The sequence below is a fragment of the Ursus arctos genome, unplaced genomic scaffold (assembly GCF_023065955.2).
Source record: "Ursus arctos isolate Adak ecotype North America unplaced genomic scaffold, UrsArc2.0 scaffold_16, whole genome shotgun sequence".
Taxonomy (NCBI): Eukaryota; Metazoa; Chordata; class Mammalia; order Carnivora; family Ursidae; genus Ursus; species Ursus arctos.
In genome coordinates, this window is record NW_026622830.1 from 29,980,737 (window position 1) to 30,001,116 (window position 20,380).

At 50.7% G+C, this 20,380-nt stretch overlaps 1 protein-coding gene across 11 annotated transcripts in view; it reads right to left on the reverse strand.

Moving 5' to 3' along the window:
• Window positions 1-1,656: 1,656 nt before the first annotated feature.
• The window catches only part of RASSF2 (Ras association domain family member 2), a 44,997-nt gene continuing 26,273 nt past the window's right edge, over window positions 1,657-20,380 (reverse strand). For 9 of the 11 annotated variants that reach the window (XM_044385707.3, XM_044385711.3, XM_057312651.1 and 6 more), the window contains 9 exons: window positions 19,298-19,373; window positions 17,193-17,344; window positions 14,769-14,857; window positions 13,607-13,767; window positions 12,656-12,757; window positions 11,738-11,789; window positions 11,189-11,310; window positions 9,249-9,346; window positions 3,741-7,594 (listed from right to left, as the gene is read on the reverse strand). In XM_044385707.3, the coding sequence (XP_044241642.1) occupies window positions 7,525-7,594; window positions 9,249-9,346; window positions 11,189-11,310; window positions 11,738-11,789; window positions 12,656-12,757; window positions 13,607-13,767; window positions 14,769-14,857; window positions 17,193-17,344; window positions 19,298-19,373 (922 nt within the window). In that variant the 3' untranslated portion in view covers window positions 3,741-7,524. Of the gene's footprint in view, window positions 1,846-3,740; window positions 9,347-11,188; window positions 11,311-11,737; window positions 11,790-12,655; window positions 12,758-13,606; window positions 13,768-14,768; window positions 14,858-17,192; window positions 17,345-19,297; window positions 19,374-20,380 lie in introns of those variants that run through there. The other 2 variants (XM_026503077.4, XM_057312650.1) reach the window with 2 other exon arrangements.

Sequence of the window (20,380 nt, forward strand, 5' to 3'; positions counted from 1 at the left end):
TGAATAATATTCATGTTTATGGTTTCTATTTTATCTGCAGCATTATCACAGAAGGGAGGAAGAAAGGAAGAAAAAGTCCTACTTGGCTTTTTTTTTTTTTTTTTTTAATTGAGGTACACTGCTTGGCTTTTCATTGGGTTTATTTAGATCAATCTAAGGGGAGCTGCTGTCTTTCTAACCCGTAAATGAGGAATGCTTTTCCATTTTTTAATTTTATTTTCTAATCTCTTATTGCTGATACATAGAAAAAAAAATAAATTTGTATCTATTCACATCGTTTTGGCAACTTTGCAAAATTCATTGGTACTTCTAAATTTCTAGATTATTATGACCATTTTAAATTCAGCTTTCCCTTGTTGTTTTCTTTTAACGGGTCTGGATGTAATAATTTGTTCTTTTTGCTTAGGTAACTCGAGAGCTTTTTGCAAACTACTCAAATGTATTTCTGTGACTTGTGTTAGAGACAAATTTGGCTAAGGGGCTTTAACAATTTAAGTTGAACAATACATCACATTTCTGTAAATACGGGCCCTACCTTTAGAATCTTTCCTTGGGATCATTTTGGACTCAAGGTTTTTCATCGCCCCAGACATTCAGTATTTGCTATGCGTGGGAGTTCTCATCAGTAGTTTGTTCCCGAAATTATACCCCAGACATCTCTGAGACATAATTACTTTCCATTAGCAAGACATACCCACGCTGTCCTGTGCCTTCTGCCCCAGTCTTTGGCACCAGCTACTCTCCTGGGAGCCCAGATTTCTCTCAGTGGAGGCCATGGTAAGAGACCCCAAAATCTGGGTGCTGCCCTCCCCTTAGGTGGCTCTGCAGCTGTGGGTAGAGCGACGTTCACGCACGAGTTCATGCTAATGCGTCCAGGTCAGAAACTCCTTTAGGAAAAATGGATCTCACGGTAACGCAAGAACATTTCAATCAGTGTTATCAAAATATTGATATGTAAACTATCCACATTGTGGGGCGCCTGGGGGGCTCAGTCGGTTAAGCGTCCCGCTCTTCATTTCAGCTCAGGTCTCGATCTCAGGGTCCTGAGATGGAGCCGTCCCCCAGCTGCGCTCAGCAGGGAGTCTGCTGGAGATTCTCCCTCTTCCTCTGCCCTTCCCCTGCCCCACGCTCCCCCCCAAGCTCTCGCTCTAAAAATAAATAAATAAATCCTTAAAAATAAAATATCCATATTATATTTTGCCTTTCACCAAAACACGTGTTTAGATTTCAGTTCTATCGTAAAGTTTAAATTTAAGTTCCAACTTATGGTTTCATCTTGAAAATCTCACACATTATAATGAGGGCGAGCTGTTTTTCTCGCCAATGCTCAGAGCAACCACATTTGTCATCCACACCGGGACATTTTGAGAGACATAGGGGCTGCTTTTGCTAATTACAACGGAACAACAGGTATAAGCTGAAACTGTCCTGGGCAAACCAGAGCTTACAGTCCCTACCAGTGCACCCATGGATTTAAAGCTTGAAGTTAACTGAAGTATATACTTAAATCATAAGTAATAGTTTTTTTTTTAAGTAGGCTTCATGCCTGGCGTGGGGCCCAACACGGGGCTCAAACTCACGACACTGAGATCAAGACCTGAGCTGAGATCAACAGTTAGACGCTGAACCGACGGAGCCACCCAGGCGCCCCTTAAATCATAAGTCATCATTTTTTATTTTGCGTAGTTTTAAAATGAAAAGAGCAATGTCGATTCCACCCAAGTTCAATTTTCAGTGGGTTTGCTTGCATCTAAGCATCTCAGCAAAACCTCTTCAAATGTATTCAAAACTTGACAGCTCGGTCTTGTGCTCACAGCAAACTCCATTCAGTACTAGCTTCATTACCTAAAATAGACAAAACCAAATTATTTCATAAAATCTGTTTCCATAAAGAAAGCCAAGAACTGCTGGCTCCTTGGGGAGAAGATTATTAGTATTTGCTGGATAATTTTCAGCACTCTAACTTCTGTAAGGCTTACTGCCTGATTTGGGGTGTTGGTGGGACCCCAGGCAGACTGTTTATCTTTTGTCTTTGTCACCTACATGCCCTGTCTGAACAGTACAAAAACCTCACTGCCTTGGAAGTGTTTTAACTGTCTGCTCGTCTGCTGCACCCCGCTTAGTTAATTCAGCAACTAAAAAGCTACTGCTCCAAGGGAAAACTCTAAATATAAAAAATCAAAACAACACTTAAGGGGAGCTTTGATTCATCCAAGCTTTTTTCTCTCTTTTTATTTTTTTTTAAAGATTTTATTTATTTGAGAGAGAGAGAGAGACAGCATGGGGGGGGAGAAGCGGAGGAGGGGGAGAGAATCCCAAGCAGACTCCCCGCTGGGCATGGACCCCCCCCCCCCCATGCTGGGCTCAACATGGAGGTTTTTGATCCCAGGACCCTGAGATCATGACTTGAGCTGAAATCAAGAGTTGGACACTTAACCAACTGCACCACCCAGGCGCCCCTTTCTCTCTCTTTTAAAAGAAACATATAGGGGCGCCTGGGTGGCTCAGTCAGTTAAGCATCCGTCTTCAGCTCAGGTCATGATCTTGGGGTCCTGGGATCAAGCCCCACATTGGGCCCCTGCTCAGCAGGGAGTCTGCTTCTCCCTCTCCCTCTGCCCTCCCCCGTGCTCATGCTCTTGTTCGCTCTGTCTCTCTCAAAAGAATTTGTAAAAATATTTTAAAAAACAAATAAATAAAAGAAACATATAAGTATCATTTGGGGGCATTGTGGAAAATCTTATCTTGGTTGTTAGCTTTTTTTAGAGGCCAAATTATGTTGGTCATTATTTATGCTCCTAGGAAGACAATTATCAATCACATATTCAAATGTTGTGAACCAACCATATAACCCTCTGTGTTAGAGTTCTCCAGAAAAACCGAAGCAACAGGACATGTCTACATAGAGATTTATTTTAAGGAATTGGCTCATGCAATTGGGGGGTGGCAAGTCCAAAATCTGCAGGGTGGCCTGGCAGTCTGGACACCCAGGGAAGAAAGAGCCAATGTTGCAGCTCAAGCCCAGAGGCAATCGGGAGGCAGAATTCTCTCTCCCTCAGGGGAGGTACTGTTTTCCTTTAGGGCCTTCAACTGATTGGATGAGGCCCACCCACATTATGAAAGGTGATCTGCTTTACTCAAAGTCTACTGATATGAATGTTAATCTGATCTAAACCTTCACAGCAATTTCTAGACTAGTGCTTGACTAAATATCTGGGCACCATGGCCCAGCCAGGTTGACACAGAATTAACCACCACACTGGCCCCACACCATAGGGTGGAAATTAGGCCCCCATCTGGGATCTTGCATTTCGCAATCCCTGGGGAGCTGCCTCCAACAGAAGAAAGCCCAGGTCCCCACACCCCTACAGGGTGGCTCGGCCATTTTAGAGATGGGGAAACCAAGTCTTAGCAAAAGGTTCCACGACTTGGCCCCAGGATCAAAACAGGCCTGGGGACAGTCAGGACAAAATCCAGCCTCATCAAATGGTAGCTCCCAGCTCTTTCCACCTCAGCTCTTGGCTCCAGCAGGACCTGAACTCGAGACTCCTAGGGGACGTTCTCATTTCACTTCCTATTTGGAACATTACAGCCAAGTCTGAGTGCGTCCAAAGCATAAACTCTCAGGGAAGATAATCAACTTATTTCCTGGATGTGCCTTCGCATTCCCATCCCCGGCCCTCCCACAAGGCAGGGCTCCCCGCCCCGCGGCCAACGCGGACCCATCCACAGAGGGACTTCTCTTTGAAAAGTGCTTTATTTCAACAAGATCTAAGTTAGCTGTGTTAAAACATACCAACATGTTACAGACATTTATGGCTCCCTCCTGAGGCCTTGTCAAATTAGGTTATGACACCCAGACGCATCAGTCTATACGCTCAGAACCAAACGCTGACCCAGGTCATGTACCATGGTTGAGGCAAGTTATGATGAAGGAAAGAATACTCACAAAGCTAACACAAGTGGGGAAACCCTGAAGAAACACTAGAGTAACGCACCACAAACCGTCGGCCTGGGGAGCAGGTCTGCAATCCGCTGGGAAGACTCCAAGGGCAACCTGAGGCTTTCCCTTCCCAGCTCGTCCATGTCTTGTGCTTGGTTCAAACACAGGGGGCGCTGTAACCCCCCCCCCCCCCCCCCGTGGCAGGGTAAACGCTTTCAGTTCCGCCTGAAAGAAGGGGTGCCAGATTCACCTGTGTCTCTACCTCTGTCTCGGAGATCATTTCTCACCTCACCTGACTCAAGCAGGTCTTTGTATGCAACAACTGAAGTAACAACAACAATGTGCGCCGTGGCCTCGAGGGTGCTGGAGACCCCCCCCCGCCTGCTGTCTCAGCCCCCACATCATGGTTTGGCCACGAGGCCCTGAAATTCCCTCGTTTACGTAGAAAGTTTCTCTCTGGTGATCTACCTGTGACACCATGTTCTCCACGCTCTGGAGCTTGGCCGCCTTTTTTTTTTCTTTGGAGGAGAGCTTCTCTTAAGAGAGGGTCTTGCCCTTCTGGGAGCCTTCGCTCCTCTTTGTTCCCGACACGGAAATAACCACCCAACCCTGGAGAAAAGAATTTGTGCCAAGATGTTTTGCATCTGAGAACAGATTTGTGTGTGTGTCATTCTATTTCAAAGTCTTATCTACAATGATGATAAAATGTCTTTATCTGGCCATCTCCAGGACAGAGTGTTATTTTCTTTCTGGTAGGGAAAAGGGAAGGGTGTAAATATTTCTCCTTGAAGTCTCAGACCAAAACCTCAGCTTTTGGTCCCAGCATTTTTCTCGAAGGTGGGGGGGCTAATCTGAGCTCCTCCCTCCTCAACCTCACTGAGAATTCAAGTCCATCAGCCTGGAGCCCAATGCACACATTCCTCACCAGTCCGCACAGGCAGGCCTGCTGTTTGTGCTTCTCAGTCCCTCCCCAAGATACCCCTGTTCACCCCCCCATTTAACTCATCTCCTGCCCACTCATGTGGTCACCGAGAAAGTGACCTTGTGCTTAATTCCACCACCACCTGGGGGAGGGACCCCCTTCCCAGCCAGGCTTTTCCTTCATTTGATCACCTTGTAATACAAGCCCCTAGAAAAAGAAAGCCAGATGTGGCTATTCGGCTTTTCACAAGTTAGGGGAAAAAAACCCTATAAATTGGCCTTTTGTTCTTCACACGATTTCAGGTTCATTGCACGCAATTACATAAACCCACACAAATCACTAGAGGAATTCAAAGCTGCAAAGCCATGTGATACCAGTGAGAAAATCCGGCTCCACACCGTGGAGAAGGGTCTCTGTTTCAGCTGCTGCTGTGTCAAAGGACCTTTCCAAAATTCCTGATCGGGTTATTAGGACGTGCGAAATGATCTCTAGACGGGGTGGGCCAAATGGAAAAGTACAGCCTGTGGTAACTGGAGTGTATCTTCTAAGATGCGACTCCCCTGACTTCTACCCTGACCGACCCCCCCCCCCCCATCTTTAAGAAACCAGGCCTATCTTAGGATCGCTTTCTCAGAAAGGGAGCTGGCAAACCTGACGTTTTCAACATTTCCCTATTTAAACCCTCGCAGTTCTAGGGCAAATCACAGAGAACTCATATAAACCTGAAAGAGCTGTCCAACAAAAGTCAGTGGTTAGTAATTTGCTCTGTGGAAATTTTTCTGCCTAGCCCACCAAGGAGAATTACTGGGGCCCACACAGGCTTTGAGCATTCAAAATAAAAGTAACTGGAAGAGAAGTTTCTGAAGTCATTTTCTCAAATGCACAACTCAGGAAGTGTGTTTGCATTCACAAACCCGCTCTTTCCCATCTGTAACAAAGGAAGCCTCTCCCCCTGCCCCCGGGTTTTCTGTGCATTTTGCAGAGGCCCACCGAGGTCTATGATTGCGACTAAGGCCTCCGGATTTCCAGTCCACATCCCATAGGGCTGGGGCACTGTCCCCGAGGAGGAGGTCGCCTTGCTAGGAGACCCCCGGCAAAATGCCAGGTGGCAGCACGCCATCTTTGTGAAAGTCAACAATAAGACCACAGCTGTGAGCCATTTAAAGAGGCCACGGAAGCCACAGAGGGGAGCAGGAGGCAAGAGGGGGCAGGAACGGGTCTGCTGCAAACATCCACCCTCCTTGGGGACACTGATTAGTGGCTCTCCTTCCGCCAACTGCCCGGCTCCCCAAACCTTTCTTGAAGAGGAGGTGAAGAGATGGGGAGACCCTCCCCCAACAAGGCTGAGACACCTGCTGTTAGGAGCTCCCGGCCTTGCTTGGTTGATCTCCACAGCCAGGCATCCCGCTCTGTCTGTCCCTCTTCAAACTGTACCAGCCACACTGGTGCCCAGCTACCCAGCGGTCTTCCTGATGGGAGCCACAGGGAACACACCGTCCCACCCTTTCCCCCCACTGGGGTCTGTTCTAAACATCACCCAGGTGGCTGCTCCGAAAAGCTCCAGCCTCCCTATGCACCTTCACAGGGCAGCCCACCGAGCTTCCCTGAGCCCCACACTCAGTCAGTCGCTGGGTCATCCTCATGCTTTGGAGTCCATCTCCATGCATAAGGCGAGGGCAACCTCAAACACATGGCCTCAGCTCCAAGTGTGGGGAGAGCCCTTGATGGGAAATGGGCTGGTCTCCCAGGCATCTGTCACATCTGTAAGGAGCTTCTGTGACTCGCTAAAGAGGGAGACTCTGGCCCCCACCCCAGGACAAGGCCAGGCCCCGGCCACGCTAGCCAGAGTTGGGGTTGGCTTCCATGGCCTGGGGTTGGCAGGCTGAGTGGAACAAGAGGCTGCCCTCCTGTCTCCGAGACGTGGCCATGGAGGTGAGCACAGAGGCAGAATCCACAGAGATCATCACATGTCTTCGTTATTTTAAACGATCCAAGTTTCCAGTGTAAAAACTTGTGGGCTTATTGCATCTAACCCACAGATGATTTATCGTTCTCTTTCCATCCGACCTTCCCCGAGGGCCTGGGGCTGCTATTTTGTTAATTTCCCATGCCCAGGCCTTCTAGACGCACAGGGAGAATCTCTACCAACATATAAATACCCTTCCCAACACGTGCGGCTGCTCCCTGGCACTTGAGGGAAGACATCGAGGTCAACCCCTCAGATCGATGACTCCCCCGACGTGCCTGCTCTCGAGCTGCACACCGTCAGGCTCCACAACGATGGAGCCGGGGCTCGGAGTTCAGTCGCATGTGAATATCAGGTAGGCACGTGGCTATGTACCATGTGTGCACACACTTACGTGTGCATGCGTGTGCTCATGTGTATACACACACACACAAACACACACACGCGCGCTTTGGGTCCTTATAACAAATTTCAAAAGTCCTTGTGAGTGAAAGAAAGGAGTGGAGCCTGGGGATCCAAGGATGGGAGTTGCCTGCTGGCTTCTCCATCCTGCTCCGGGCAACAGATGGTGGCTCGGCGGGAGCTGGAGAGGTCTGTATCTACACGTTTCCATGGAAGTAAGGTACCCAGCTTCCGGCGCGTCTTCTCATGTCAGTGGCAGCCCCCGTGGCGTCTGGATCCCCTCCCGCGTGTGGCTCAGATCGTTGCTGGGGTCTCGGCCATCTCCTCCAGCCTCTGCCGGATCATTAGCCGGAGCATGGTGTACCTGGGGACAGGGACAGCTACGACGGACGGCAGAAGGCAACACACGCCTCCTCTGGATCTTCCCCCACCCCGGGCTCCAGGGGCCACCTGTCGGTCCCTTCGCGTCTATCACGGGCCCCGCCGTCAGCCACCTTCTCGGCTTGTGTTCATTTCCACACCCGGATGAGAGAACTGAGCAGACCAAATCCAAACTAGATGATTTGACTGTCGTTAGGAACTCTGGCCAAAGAAGGACGGCAGGCGAAAACAGCAGCACCAACAGGAAGGGTTCCATGAACCGAGCTTACTAGGCTCAAGGCACAGTAGCATGGGATCCTCACCGGGGCTGGACCATCGGAAACTGCCGTTATTTGACCATCGTGAGGGGCCTACAAAAATGGCAGCTCCCTATGGTTCAAGCGCAGATCGGCCCCTGCGTGTTGCAGAACAGACCAGAGCGACTACCAAGGGTGGGGGTCCACGCGTGACGAGGGCCGGGCTCCACCCCCTCCCTGAACTGAGACCGTGCAGAGGCCGGCGTGCGGACCGCTTTGCGGGGCTCATGGGCAGGCTCCTGATGGCCAGGGCTTTGCACCGCACAGCAAAAGCTGTCTTTAAAGTCTGGCGCATAGCTAGTGTTCGGTAAATGTGAACTTTCATGCTATCGATCGTCACTGTTACAGCAAATGGAGCACTGGCGCCATTCTCCAGGGGCAGAAATCAACCCACTGTTCAGCCGTATCCCTGAAAAGCCGTCCACTCTATGACTAAACATGGCAAAAAAAAAAAAAAAATCATACATTCTCCCCAGAGAAATAGGGTGAAACAGGTGAAGGGGATTAGGAGGTACAAACTCCCAGTTGTAAAATAAAAAGTCACAGGGATGAAAAGTGGAGCATCAGGAATACAGGAATAAACTGTAATAATGTTGGATGGTGACAGATGGGGACTACGCCGATTGTGGTGAGCCCTGAATAATGGATAGAACTGTTGGATCGCTGTGCCAGGGCCTGAAACAAATATAACGCTGTGTGTCAACTGCACTTCAATCACAGAATTAAAAAAAAAAAAATCCTCGCCAGAGAGAAGCTTTACTGGACTTTTCAAGCCAAATGTAATTTCCAGGGGCGCCTGGGTGGCTCAGTTGGTTGGGCATCTGGCTTCAGCTCAGGTCATGATCCTGGAGTCCCGGGATCGGGACCCGCATCAGGCTCCCTGCTCAGCAGGGAGTCTGCATCTCCCTCTGCTGCTCCCCCTGCTTGTGTTCTCCCTCTCTCTCTCTCTTTCAAATAAATAAATAAATAAATAAAATCTGTTAAAAAAATTGTAATTTCCAGAAGAGAAATGTTAAGAAGGGAGAAGGGTAGGAGGAAAGGATTTCAGAGGTCGGTTGCTTAGACTTCTCTCCACTGCTAAGCCCGCCTTCCTGAAATCCCCGGAACACTTTTATGTCCCACATCAAGATGAGAAGCTGACACAGGAAGCAAAGAGACCAACACACTTAAGCTTTGCGTCCCCATCTGAGATCCACATTTGTCACGGGAAGCTCCCGGAAGAAGGTCCACAGGACCCAGGCCCACACAGCCGCCCAGCACAGTCCCCAGGAGGCACGGAACGGAGAGCCGGCTCCCCGAGCCCCCGGAGAAGCCCAACCAGCGCCCTGGGGCCACACGTACTTGCGCACCAGCTTCCTGACTTCGCGATCTTCTTCCTCTTGGAGCTTCTGAATGAAGCTTTTTAGGACAGGCATCTCAAACTTTATGTACTGGGCCACCTGGGGAGGAAGGAGTCGGTCTGGGGTGCATGCACGTCCCTCCCACCCATATTCCAAAGCCTTTTGGCGTCCCTCTCATGTAAGGCGCAAAGGCGCAGGAAACCTTTCTGCACTGACCCAGGATTTCTTTAAAACGCAGTAGCCAAGCCTTGCTCTTCTCAAGGCTGGCACAGAGTTTGCGCTGATGATCGCTCCCTATCGGTGACAAGTATCTCAGAACTTCTCAGTTCTCGTCCCGTGTATCCCAATGCACAACAAGGTGATTATCAAATGTGGGAAAGCACTCTCTCTTGATGCAGTGAGGCAGGGAACACCTGAACCCACAGCATTCTATAGACCTCTCTGTTCTCCTCTAACAAGATTTAGGGAGCCACGTTGCCTCTGGAGTCTCGAGCAGGCATCCAAATGGGAACCGGCTCCGGAGAGGCTGGGGGGGTGAGGGTGGCCCCCAGGTGTGCTGAAGTTCCACTGCCGTCCCCCCTCCTCCGCAAGAATCCCCACCCTACTCGATCAACTCTTTTCCATGGGAAAAGCCTATTAGTGTCAAGCTGCTGTATGACTTGCGACTTGCTTTGGTCAATGGAACGTGCGTGGACACGATGTAAGGTATATTTGGGTGGAGGCTTCAGATGGGCTTCTAAGGTTTGCCCTGGTTTCTAGCACACCAGGCATCTGCCATGGGAAGTGTACCCCAGGGAGCCGCTACCCCTCAGGCCTGGGTCTCTGAATGAGACACGCAAGGCACGCCTGAACCCCACCCCCAGCCTGGAGCAGAGCTGCGCCCACCAGCCTGCAGCATCCTGAGCAAGAACGGAAATGGTCACTGTTGCAAGCAGCTAGGATTCGGAGATGTTTGTCACTGTAGCAAAAGCTGACTAACACATAGGAGAAGGTAAAATTACTGCAAACAGCATGAAGTTGCTAAGAGAGGTCTGCAGAAACTTCTCAGCCCTTACAGTAGCCTAGAAAAGTTGAAGACATTTACTCTCTATGTAAACCACTTTGTGCCTGAGTGTTCCCCCAACAACTCCCCCAGGGCATACTCTTCGCCTAGCCTCCACGTTCATTCTCCCTGCCTCATGACCGTTCCTGCTTCAAGAAAACCTAGTATTTAAAAAAGAAAATTAAGAAAAAAATTTAAAATGACAAAAAAAATTTAATTCAAAAAATTTTAATTCAAAAAAATTCTTAAATTAATAAATAAAAAAACTTAAAAATAAAATAAAAATAAATTTAAAATTCAAAAAATAAATAAAAAACAAAATAAAAAAATTTTAATGCTGAGTGAAATAAGTCAAGCAGAGAAAGACAACTATCATATGATTTCTCTCATCTATGGAACATAAGAACTAGAATGATCAGTAGGGGAAGAAAGGGATAAAGAAGGGGGGTAATCAGAAGGGGGAATGAAACATGAGAGACTATGGACTATGAGAAACAAACTGAGGGCTACAGAGGGGAGGGGGGTGGGGGAATGGGATAGACTGGTGATGGGTAGTAAGGAGGGCACGTATTGCATGGTGCACTGCGTGTTATACACAACTAATGAATCATCGAGCCTTACATCGGAAACCGGGGATGTACTGTATGGTGACTAACATAATATAATAAAAAATCATTATAAAAAAAATGAAAAAAAATTTTTTTAAATGAGAAAAATTTAAATTAAAAAATAAAAAATAAATTAAATATTAAAAAAGAAAAGAAAACTTGGTATTAAGGAATGGCAGCAAAATGGGATGTGGTCCTCGGCCAGAAAGTCAAGTCATAGCCCAGTTGCAGGTAACCCAACCAAATCTCCGCTCTCCTGAGGAGAGACCACCCAACCGAAGGGGGACTCACATCGTACGTGACTTCTTCCACCTGGTCCTTCTCCATAAGAAACACTTTGGAGACTTGCTCACACGGTCCCTGGAGGATTCGGGCAACCAGAGGGTAATCGGTGTTCTTCAGTTTCTGTTTCTCTGGAACCACACACAGCCAAGAGCAGCCCTGAGTGTGGCCTGAGGCCTTTCTCACCATAAGTAGGGGCCAACTCAGGGGCCCCAGGGGCCCAGGCACCTTAGAGGACGCGGCCAGGTAAGTCAGGAGACTGCATTGTGAATGAACAATTCTGGTTCAAAGCAACCGCTCCCTCCCCGCTCTGAGGAGTTGGTTTTATCTACCTCTCAAGAAAATCCGGTTCCCCCTTAAATAAGCAGTTGGGTTTTAAACCCCATTCGGCATTCCCCAGTGGACTCAGCCAGTGACCCCACCAGCCTCGGAGACAAACAACACATGGAAGTTTCCAGAGGCCAAACAGCAAGCGAATGAGGCAGAGGTAGTGTTTTTACACTCGCTGTTTTGAGTGAAATAAACAATTTTCAAGTACCCTGTGTTTTTCAGACTTACCACCGCTGGTATGGACCACATACAAAGCAAACTCCTCTGCGGAATTCTCGATCTGAATCAGAAACAAGAGATGCTTGAAGAAAGTGCCTATTTACACACCCCAACTCCGAGCCATGGCTTCTTGAACGCTGCAGAGCTAAATGGATTTTCGGGGCTCCCGAGGGGGGACTATCTCGCCAGCTCTCAGAGGGGATGAGGAGAGGGGGCAGGCAGGTAACCCTATCAGTACCAGTCGATAAGAAGGACTGACTTTGCTTGCCCCCTGCCTAGCACCGGGCCACACACAGCCCCTCGATGGGGTCCCGTGAACCCTCCTTTTACAGAAGATGCAGCAGAACCACAGGGAGCTTAGGTCCCTGGCTCAGCTCCTCCAACAGCAGGTGCTGGCTGGGGACCTGAACCCAGAGGTCACCAGCCAACAGTGCCTCAGTGACAAACAGTGATCCCTGTCTCCCAAAGATTTCTTACAAAGGGATTGTGGAAAACCTATGGAGTAACGGGACTCTAAGGACACCCATGCACTAGAACTTGCACGTGTCTCGAAGTTCATTTTTCGGAGTAGGGTCCCCAGATGTGTTTCAGAAGTCAGTCTGTGCCCGGGGCCTGGGGTCTGAGGGCCGGTGCTTCTCAGAATTCAGCAGCACGAGAATCTCCTGCCAGCTGCTGAACGGGCTCCCTGGTCTGCGGGCTTTGGATTCGGCAGGTCTGATTCAGGGCTGGGGCCTGGGAAGCTGCTTTGCTAACAAGCTCCCGTGGGATACTGATGCCATGGGGTCGGAAGACCCCAAGCCCCCCGCCCCCCGCCCAGCTTCCCCCACCCCGGCTTACTGCACGCTCTCCACGGTCTCCCTTCCCACCTCGGGGCCCCCGCAGGCCCACACGCCGCCCCTCCAAGGTCAGCCCGCAGGGGGGACTTGCCTTGAATTTGTTGAGCAGAAGCTTCAGGACCTGTGGGGTGGTCATGGTGCTGTTGATGCGGACGTTGGTGACGGAGCCGTAGGCTGGCGTGAACACTGATGTCTGTCAATAGAGGGGTCCAGCTCAGGGTGGCAGTGGGGACAAGAATTGGACCCTAAAACCCAGGCGTCCCAGCCCCGTGGCCTGGGGTAAAGGGCACAGTGACAAGGGCACTCACCCCGTGTACCCTGAGAGCCATGCCCCCACACACAGCCTGACAGACAGTGGGCTTTGAAGTCAACAAGGCAGCCCGGGGCTGCGCCTAACTCAGGAGCTCGTCTCCCACCCACCGTCCCCATGGGAGGCTGGGGGGCGGGGGGTAGATGGGATCTGAGCTCGGCAAGTGGCAGGGTGGGGGAGGAGGGACCGACCCAGATAAGGAAAGCCCTCTCTTCAAAGAAGACACGCACAAGGCCCCTTCCTCTGTGACTTCAACACAAGGTCTCTGACCCCTCTCCCCTGATGCACTTGCTTCTGGGTCTGGGTTCGGACCAGGCGGCGGGAGGAAAGGAGGGTCAGCTAGTGTTGGGAGGGGGGCATGGGTAGTGTCTGGACGCCCCCTGATTTGAGTCCTGCTTCTGGGGGTACGCTCAGCTCACAGAAAAGTGAGACCACACAGCAGACGAGAGGCCCACGGGGTAGGAAGAGGGGAACGTGTGGATTTTCCAGGCAGGGCGGACAGCTCTGATGTTCGTGGGATCATCTCATCCACCACCCTAGGGGGGAGTTTCCTGATCTGGAGTCCCTCATCCCTCCCAGAGCCAGCAGAGCCCGCAGCCCACCCACGACCCAAGACAGAAGGGCAAACACTTGGCTTCCCACTTGTCTGTAGCCTTGAGGTGTGGCCGCTGCCCAAGAAGAGGCCTCATTCCCTTGGGGCTACCCCTGCCCCCAACCCCCCATCCTCTCTACCTTGTGGTTGTAGAAATGGCCATTGATGGAGAAGCGGTGGCGTCTGATTCGCCTCTGGTCACTGGGTGTCCTCACGTTGCCACGGCGACGCACCCCAACATCACTGCGCGTGCGCATCAGCTGTGGGGTGTCTTCCTGCAGGGGCTTCAGGCCCCTGGAGTCTAAGAGGGAAGGGGCAGGTGAGCTCTGTCTGCCTGGACCGAGGATGTGGCAGTCTGCACACAGTACCCTCTTTGTGGCCAATGCCACGGTACCCACCCCCGCTTCCCCCGAAATACAGTTCGTAAAAACAGTATTTCCTGCCGCGGGAAAAACATACGGTATAATTTACTGAGAAGCAATACAGTGACAAGATTCAGAGCAGAGACTTCAGAGCCAGATTCCCAGGGCCAAATCCCAGGTTTGCTATGTGTCACTAACCCCTCCATGCCTCAGTTCCCTCATCCATAAAATGGGCATAATAATAGCACCCACATCACGGGATTGTTGTGAGGGTTTACTGAATTAATTCACACAAAGCATTTAGAATAGTGCTTGGCACAGGGGAAGCATGACATAAGGACTTGCAAGATATTGCCAACTGACAGTATCTATCAAAATTACAAATGCACATAGCCTCAGACCCAGAAATTCCACTTGGAAGAATCCTACAGACACTGACAATGTGTGAAATGACACGTGTCCAGAGCCGCTAACTGCTGTTTGTCACAGCAAAAGACTGGAATGACTTCAGCGTCCATCAGTGAGGAGTCTCTCAGCTATCATTTCTCCACACAATGGGATACGGCAGAGCTGGATAAGAATGCCGAAGTTCCTTACGGATTTGTGCGGAACAGTCCTCAAAACTAACAGAAACAGAGATGTGCAACGTGCTACCGCTTATGTAAAAAGGGGAAGAAAAGAAATGACCTCCCACCATAAAGGGACCTTGCTGTGTATTTGCTCGTATCTGTACAGAGGATATCCGAAAGAATGCATTCAAGTATCTTCTAGGAGGGAACCACTTATGTGAGTAGATAAAATGGGGAACTTCCGACTGTCTCCCTTGAATACTCTTTGAATCTTGAACCACGTGAATTTTATTTATTCAGTTTACAGCATCTAGATCACATCAGTCTTTACACAGCGGAGCCCGACACGGGACCCTTCCCACCGCGCGCACCTGTGGGGCTCGGCGTCTGCCCACCCTCGGGCGGGGCATCCACTTCCGAGATCTGAATGCTGGGCATGGTGAGCGGCTTCAGGATGGAGCTGGGAGACAGAACACAGAAGGGAGACCGGGTCAGCCCCTGCAGGAGGACCCTCCCTCTCCTGCAAGGGGAGCACTTGGCCTGTACCAGGCTGGGGACCGGCACACCCCCTTGGGGGCGGCCCGTGCAGAGTGTCCCGTGAGGCTGGCTCCGCTCCAGGGCTGAGCACTGGGGGGGAGGGGGTGTTCTGGAGGAGAAGAGGCTCCTTCCCGGCATCGGCAGCAACACAAGCACCGGATTCATCAAGCCCGGGATGGAGAACACCGAGGAACAAAATCTGCGTGCTGTCTGCATTGAGTCCCTGAGCACACACAGGTTCTTCAGCTTATTTGGAAAACCCTATAATAATGGACATCTGTTTCTCCAGACAAGATTCCAGTTCAGATCCTTTCCTGTTGGAGGAGTGACTCAGAAATGGCTTCTGGCATCTATAAGGAACGGGGCTAATAGGTTGGCTGCCACGAGGGTCAGAGCAGCTTTGGAAGGGCCACTGATGACAGCGTTCTTGGGGCTGCCAGACGGGACGCTCAACCAAGCTGGACCCCATGCAGTCTGAGCAGAGTCCCGGACAACTGGCAAATGACTCCCCTCTAAGCCAAAAGGGATAACGACAGCAGCTCAGAGATGCACAGCCAAAATCAACAGGAGATTTGAGCAGAAAAGAGAATCATATTTAACCCCTTACGGCCATCCCATAGTGAGAAGAGTGTGGGCTCTCTGGGACCCAGTAGAGATGGGACTTAGGGTTCAGGGATGACAGTTTTAAGGACGAGAATAAAAACTGAAAATCTGACAGAACTTTCCACTGTCCTAACTCTGGACTTCTGACCCCAGACCGGAACTGGGGAGAGCCGCTCCGGAGTGGTGAACGTCTGGTGCTCCCAGCGACCACCGCCCACTCCCTCACCGAAGCAGAAACTGGTCTCAGCCTGCTTCTCGTTCTTACCGCAGTGGCCCAGGTATTCACTTTATTCTAGCCAGCATCGGGGATAACATTAGTTACCGTTCCTGACAGCCCTCTCAAAAGTCCTGGCAGGTTTTAAGAACCAACCAAGACCAGCTTGATGTTGCAGGGGAGGGAGAAGAAACGAGCGCGCCAAGTGAAGCATGCGTCAGCCGGCTCAGCCAAAAATCACGCAGTCGAATGGTATTCTAAAAATCCTCTCACGTAGGGGACGGACTGTAGCATAGTCTGGGCGTCGTAATGCGGCTGTGGCAAGGGTTTGGCCCACAGGAAATCCAAGATGGTGAAAGGGCTGAAATCGAAGTAGAGCGTGAAACCAGCCAAGGAGGTGAAGCCAGAGAACCTTGACCAGACATCCCAGCGTCTGATGGGCTGGGCGACTTCCCTCCTAAAACTCCCTGGGAAAGAAAGCAGATCAGCTCCAGGGTTTGGCCACAGTGCGGGTTTCTCTCAACTTTGGAGAAAGATGGATTTGGCTGCGGAGTTTAACAGAACGTCCAGCGTGTCCAACAGAGAGGGCCTGGTTCTGGTTGAAAACAGAAAACGCATCACTGTGGTTTTGGCTGAGAGGTCAGCACATGCCGCCCACACTCTGGCCTCGAGGCAGCAGCAGCAAGTCGGAGGACGGAGCACGGCTAGTCAGTCACTCGGCACCAAGAACTCCAGTCCCTGGAAGAAGTCCCAGCAGAGAGGGCGGGCCTCCCTACATGCACTTGGCTACTCAGGTGGCAGCAGAGGGAGGGGACGAACGGGCTCGGGCTTCACAGACCTTCCAGTGGGAACGCGGAGGAGGGAGCCTCCCAGAATACTGTCACGCTGTCACCCAGCTCTGGGTGTGGCCTGAAGGAAGCAGCCCCCTAGCTGACCTCACAGGAGTGGTTTGGGCAAGGCCTGATGTTCCTTTTCTTCTTCCAGTTTCCCCCAAGTCATGGAGAACTTTGGAGAGAAGGTTCTAGGCCTTAGTGTCTCCACAGCTGGGTCATTCTGTAAGGAGTGGTCCCCATGGGAAGGTGCTGGGCACCAGGCGTCCATCAGAAATCTGCAGGCGAGGCCCAGCTGGCCACAAGTGATACCCCTCAGAGATTCAAGAATTCTCCATGAGGAAGGACACACCACAGCCAGGCCTTGGCCCTTCCCCCCTCTGACTCTCACCCAGTGATGGTAGTGAGAGGCACGGTGGCCTGATCACACCAACACTGGCTCCTTCCTCCTCCTCCTCCTAAGCCCAGCAGAGGTGCACAGTGCAGGTGGGGAGAATGGGAGCCGGAGTCAAGGCTTGCTGGAAGAAGGTGGCACTTATCTGCTCAAGAACATTGAAGAACAGAACCCCCAGACACTCCCGGCCACCCGCAGTCCCACCTCTCCTACTCACCCCTGAGCCCCCAAGTTGCAGCCGGAGTGCCAGGAGGAAGAGGATGGTGGGGGGCGAATGCGCTCGTTGTCATCCTGCATCTGCAGACGGATGGGCCGGCGCAGCCCCCAGGAGATGTTCAGTAGCCCCTCCACGATGAACTCATCTTCCTCCTGCCCACGAGACAGTTGGCACGGTGAGCCGGCCCAGAAAACCCCGCAGAAGCCAGCAGCCCACGGGGGGACAATGGACAGCGCCCTTGACGCGGGTTGGCTGGGCGCACCTGTTACACCGCACCCCAGCTCGAGACACACCCCACCGCAGACGACCCCTGACGCCCTGAAGACGACCTCACAAGTCAACGCGAAAGTTGCCTCGAAACTCAAGTACATGTATGTAAATGATAAAAATGGGTTTTCTTGTCTTTATACTTTAAAGAAAGAAGAAGACATCTCTCAGGGTAAATGAGACGAGCCTTGCTAACAGAAGCCAGAGCGAGATTCTTGAATTGGCTACTTTCCCCTCCCCTACCGTGGAAAGTGATCCGGCCTTAGCTACAACATATGGTTAGCAATCTGACCTGCTGGTTGAAGGAGATTTAAAGTAACATTTCCCCAAGTTTATACTACCGAAAACGAGCTCCTCAGGCTGATCAACTGGTACCTTAAAAAGGGTGTCACGTGATCATGAGTTGGGAGATGATATGTTAATCAGATTTCTTACCAGCAGAACTCCCCAGAGGCTTTAATTAGCTAATGTGCTACATTAGGCCTCTCCAAGAGGTGAATAAATCCTCCAAGAATTCCAAATTTATACTCAAAGGTTGTTGACTGCTAACAAGTTAAACGTCAGACCCTTCTAAAGGCATTGGCATGTTTTGTCGCAAAGAACTGAGTCTCATTTATTATAATGAGTCTCTATTTAATCATAGAGCATTCTGAGAATTTATTCTCTAAGACACACCGCGGAAAAGCTCTCCAAGGACCAAAATCTTGTGAATAGCCCAGCCTCTCATGAGGAGAAGCTTTAAGGACAGTGCCTAAAAAGGGTCAGGCCTTCTTTCTCAAGTCTCAGAAAACCCCACAGCTGTCAGTTCTGGGCCACCGCACTTCTTCAGGACGAGCCACGTGGATGAAGAGGACAGCCATCCAATGAACAACTGACCCGGATCCCAGGATCATCCCCAGGGGCGAGGGGGAGAAAAAAAGAAGGCAGGAGAGGAGGGGAACAACTTTCAGGCAGGTGGGTGTCTTGGAGGAAAAGGCTGTATAGATGGCCTTTAGCTGGTGAAGGCTGGCATACCTACTGTTACATCACGTGATTTTAGGACCAGATTTAACCCAAAGTAGGACTTTGTCTACATGGACTGGTTTGAGGGACACAGAAAAAGCCACTGCATCTCACATACTCTCCCCAACCAGCCCGCCTTCGTAGCTGAAATTCAACCATCTGATATCTGTTTCTATGGATTGAATCACCATGGCTTGATAACCTGAAAATGTGTTTAGAAGGGTATTACACATATCTTATCAGTCTAGAACACTTGAGTATAAATTACTCTACCTGGCTTCTACATGACTCACCATCTACCTGATAACAGGCTTTACGGAAATGGATATGGGTTGAGTAAGCTTAGATTCGGGCTGGGGGCTGAGGGAAGCCGGAAGGAGAGCAAAGCGCGTCCCAAGAGGGCACCCTAGGAAGACCACTGCAGTTGTGGGGAAGGGCCAGCGTTTCCACGCAGAGCTGACGCGGCTTGCCCAGTTGCTGTAGCAATCAGACATGGGCCGGGATGTGTAAACAGAGAGGACTGGGTAAGATCCCTGAATTGCCCGAGAAGAAGCAGCCTGCTTGAGAGCCATGAGAAAGGGCCCCCCTTTGGAGGACCCTCTCTGAAGCCGATGCTAGCCCAGTCTCATCCCCAGGAATGTCTCTGGAACAGAAAAGCTCATCCTCTTTAGAACAAAATGAGCCTGGGATCTCCTTCCAAAGAACTCCAGGGACTCCCGCTAACATCCTAAATGAGAGGCCACTCCCAAGGGAACAGGAGAGGCAGGGACCCTTAGGCCCTGGAGACATGGAGACAGACTGGGCTGGCCCACACGCCTTCCCCAGAGACTCCTTACCTCACGGTGTCGGAGCTGCAAATTCTGGCCTTCGTAGTACAAATTGTAGGTCTTCAGATGCAGGAGAAGTTCATTCCTTAGGGAGAAATACAAAAGGTGTGACATTGTCAGCTGAAGCCGCTGTAATGCTCCTGTTCCCCCTTTTCTCACTTCCAACCTGGCCCTCAGCGACCCCAGTCTGGGTGTCTGTCCACACGTGTGTAGACACATGCACACAGCCATCACACCCATCCCCATCTTCCCCCAGGATCGAGGTCAAGAACAGACCCCACCTGGAACAGACTGAGCGTAAGAACACTCCAGCAAACCAAGGCTGGCCGCTCTGACAACACTCCCCAAACCAAGCTCCATATCCAGTCCTCCGTAAGGCAAACACGCTGCAAAGTCCACCATGTGTCTCTGGCCTCTCACTGTCCTTTCTCCCTCACCTCTGGCGGGACAATCGCTACAGGCTTTCACGAGACTCAGAAACGTCTAGGCTTTTCAGAAAGTTAAAAGGGACAGGTCTGGACCCACAGACTTATGCTTCATAGACACGACCCGATGGTGTGCTTAAAAACTTCCCAACTCCCATCAACAGTGGAGGATGGCTAAAGGGAGCTGTCGCCAGTCAGTGGGATATTACATAGTGACAAGAATACAAATGAGCCACGCACAACACGGAGGAATCTCACAGACACTAGGCTGAGGAAAGGCCACATATTGTGTGATCCCACTTGGATGAAGTTCAAAATGGGTGTTAGAATTCAGGAGAGCGGTTCCCCTTGGGGAGCAGTGACCACAAGGGGGCAGGAAGAGATTCTGGGCCCCGCAATATTCTGTTCTACAAGGTTTTCTCTTTTTATTCTATCCTAAGTGCTTTCAGTTTATTGAAAACAAACATGGCAGGCACCTGGCTGGCTCAGTGGGAAGGGCGTGTGACTCTTGATCTCAGGGTCGTGAGTTCAAGCCCCATGGTGGGTGTAGAGATTACTTAAATAAACTTAAAAAAAATTTTTTTAACTTGCAAATCTCCCTCTGAAGCCCTATATCAGGCCTCCGTAGCTGTTAAATCCTGGTTTTCCGGCGGCCCCCTGGAACACA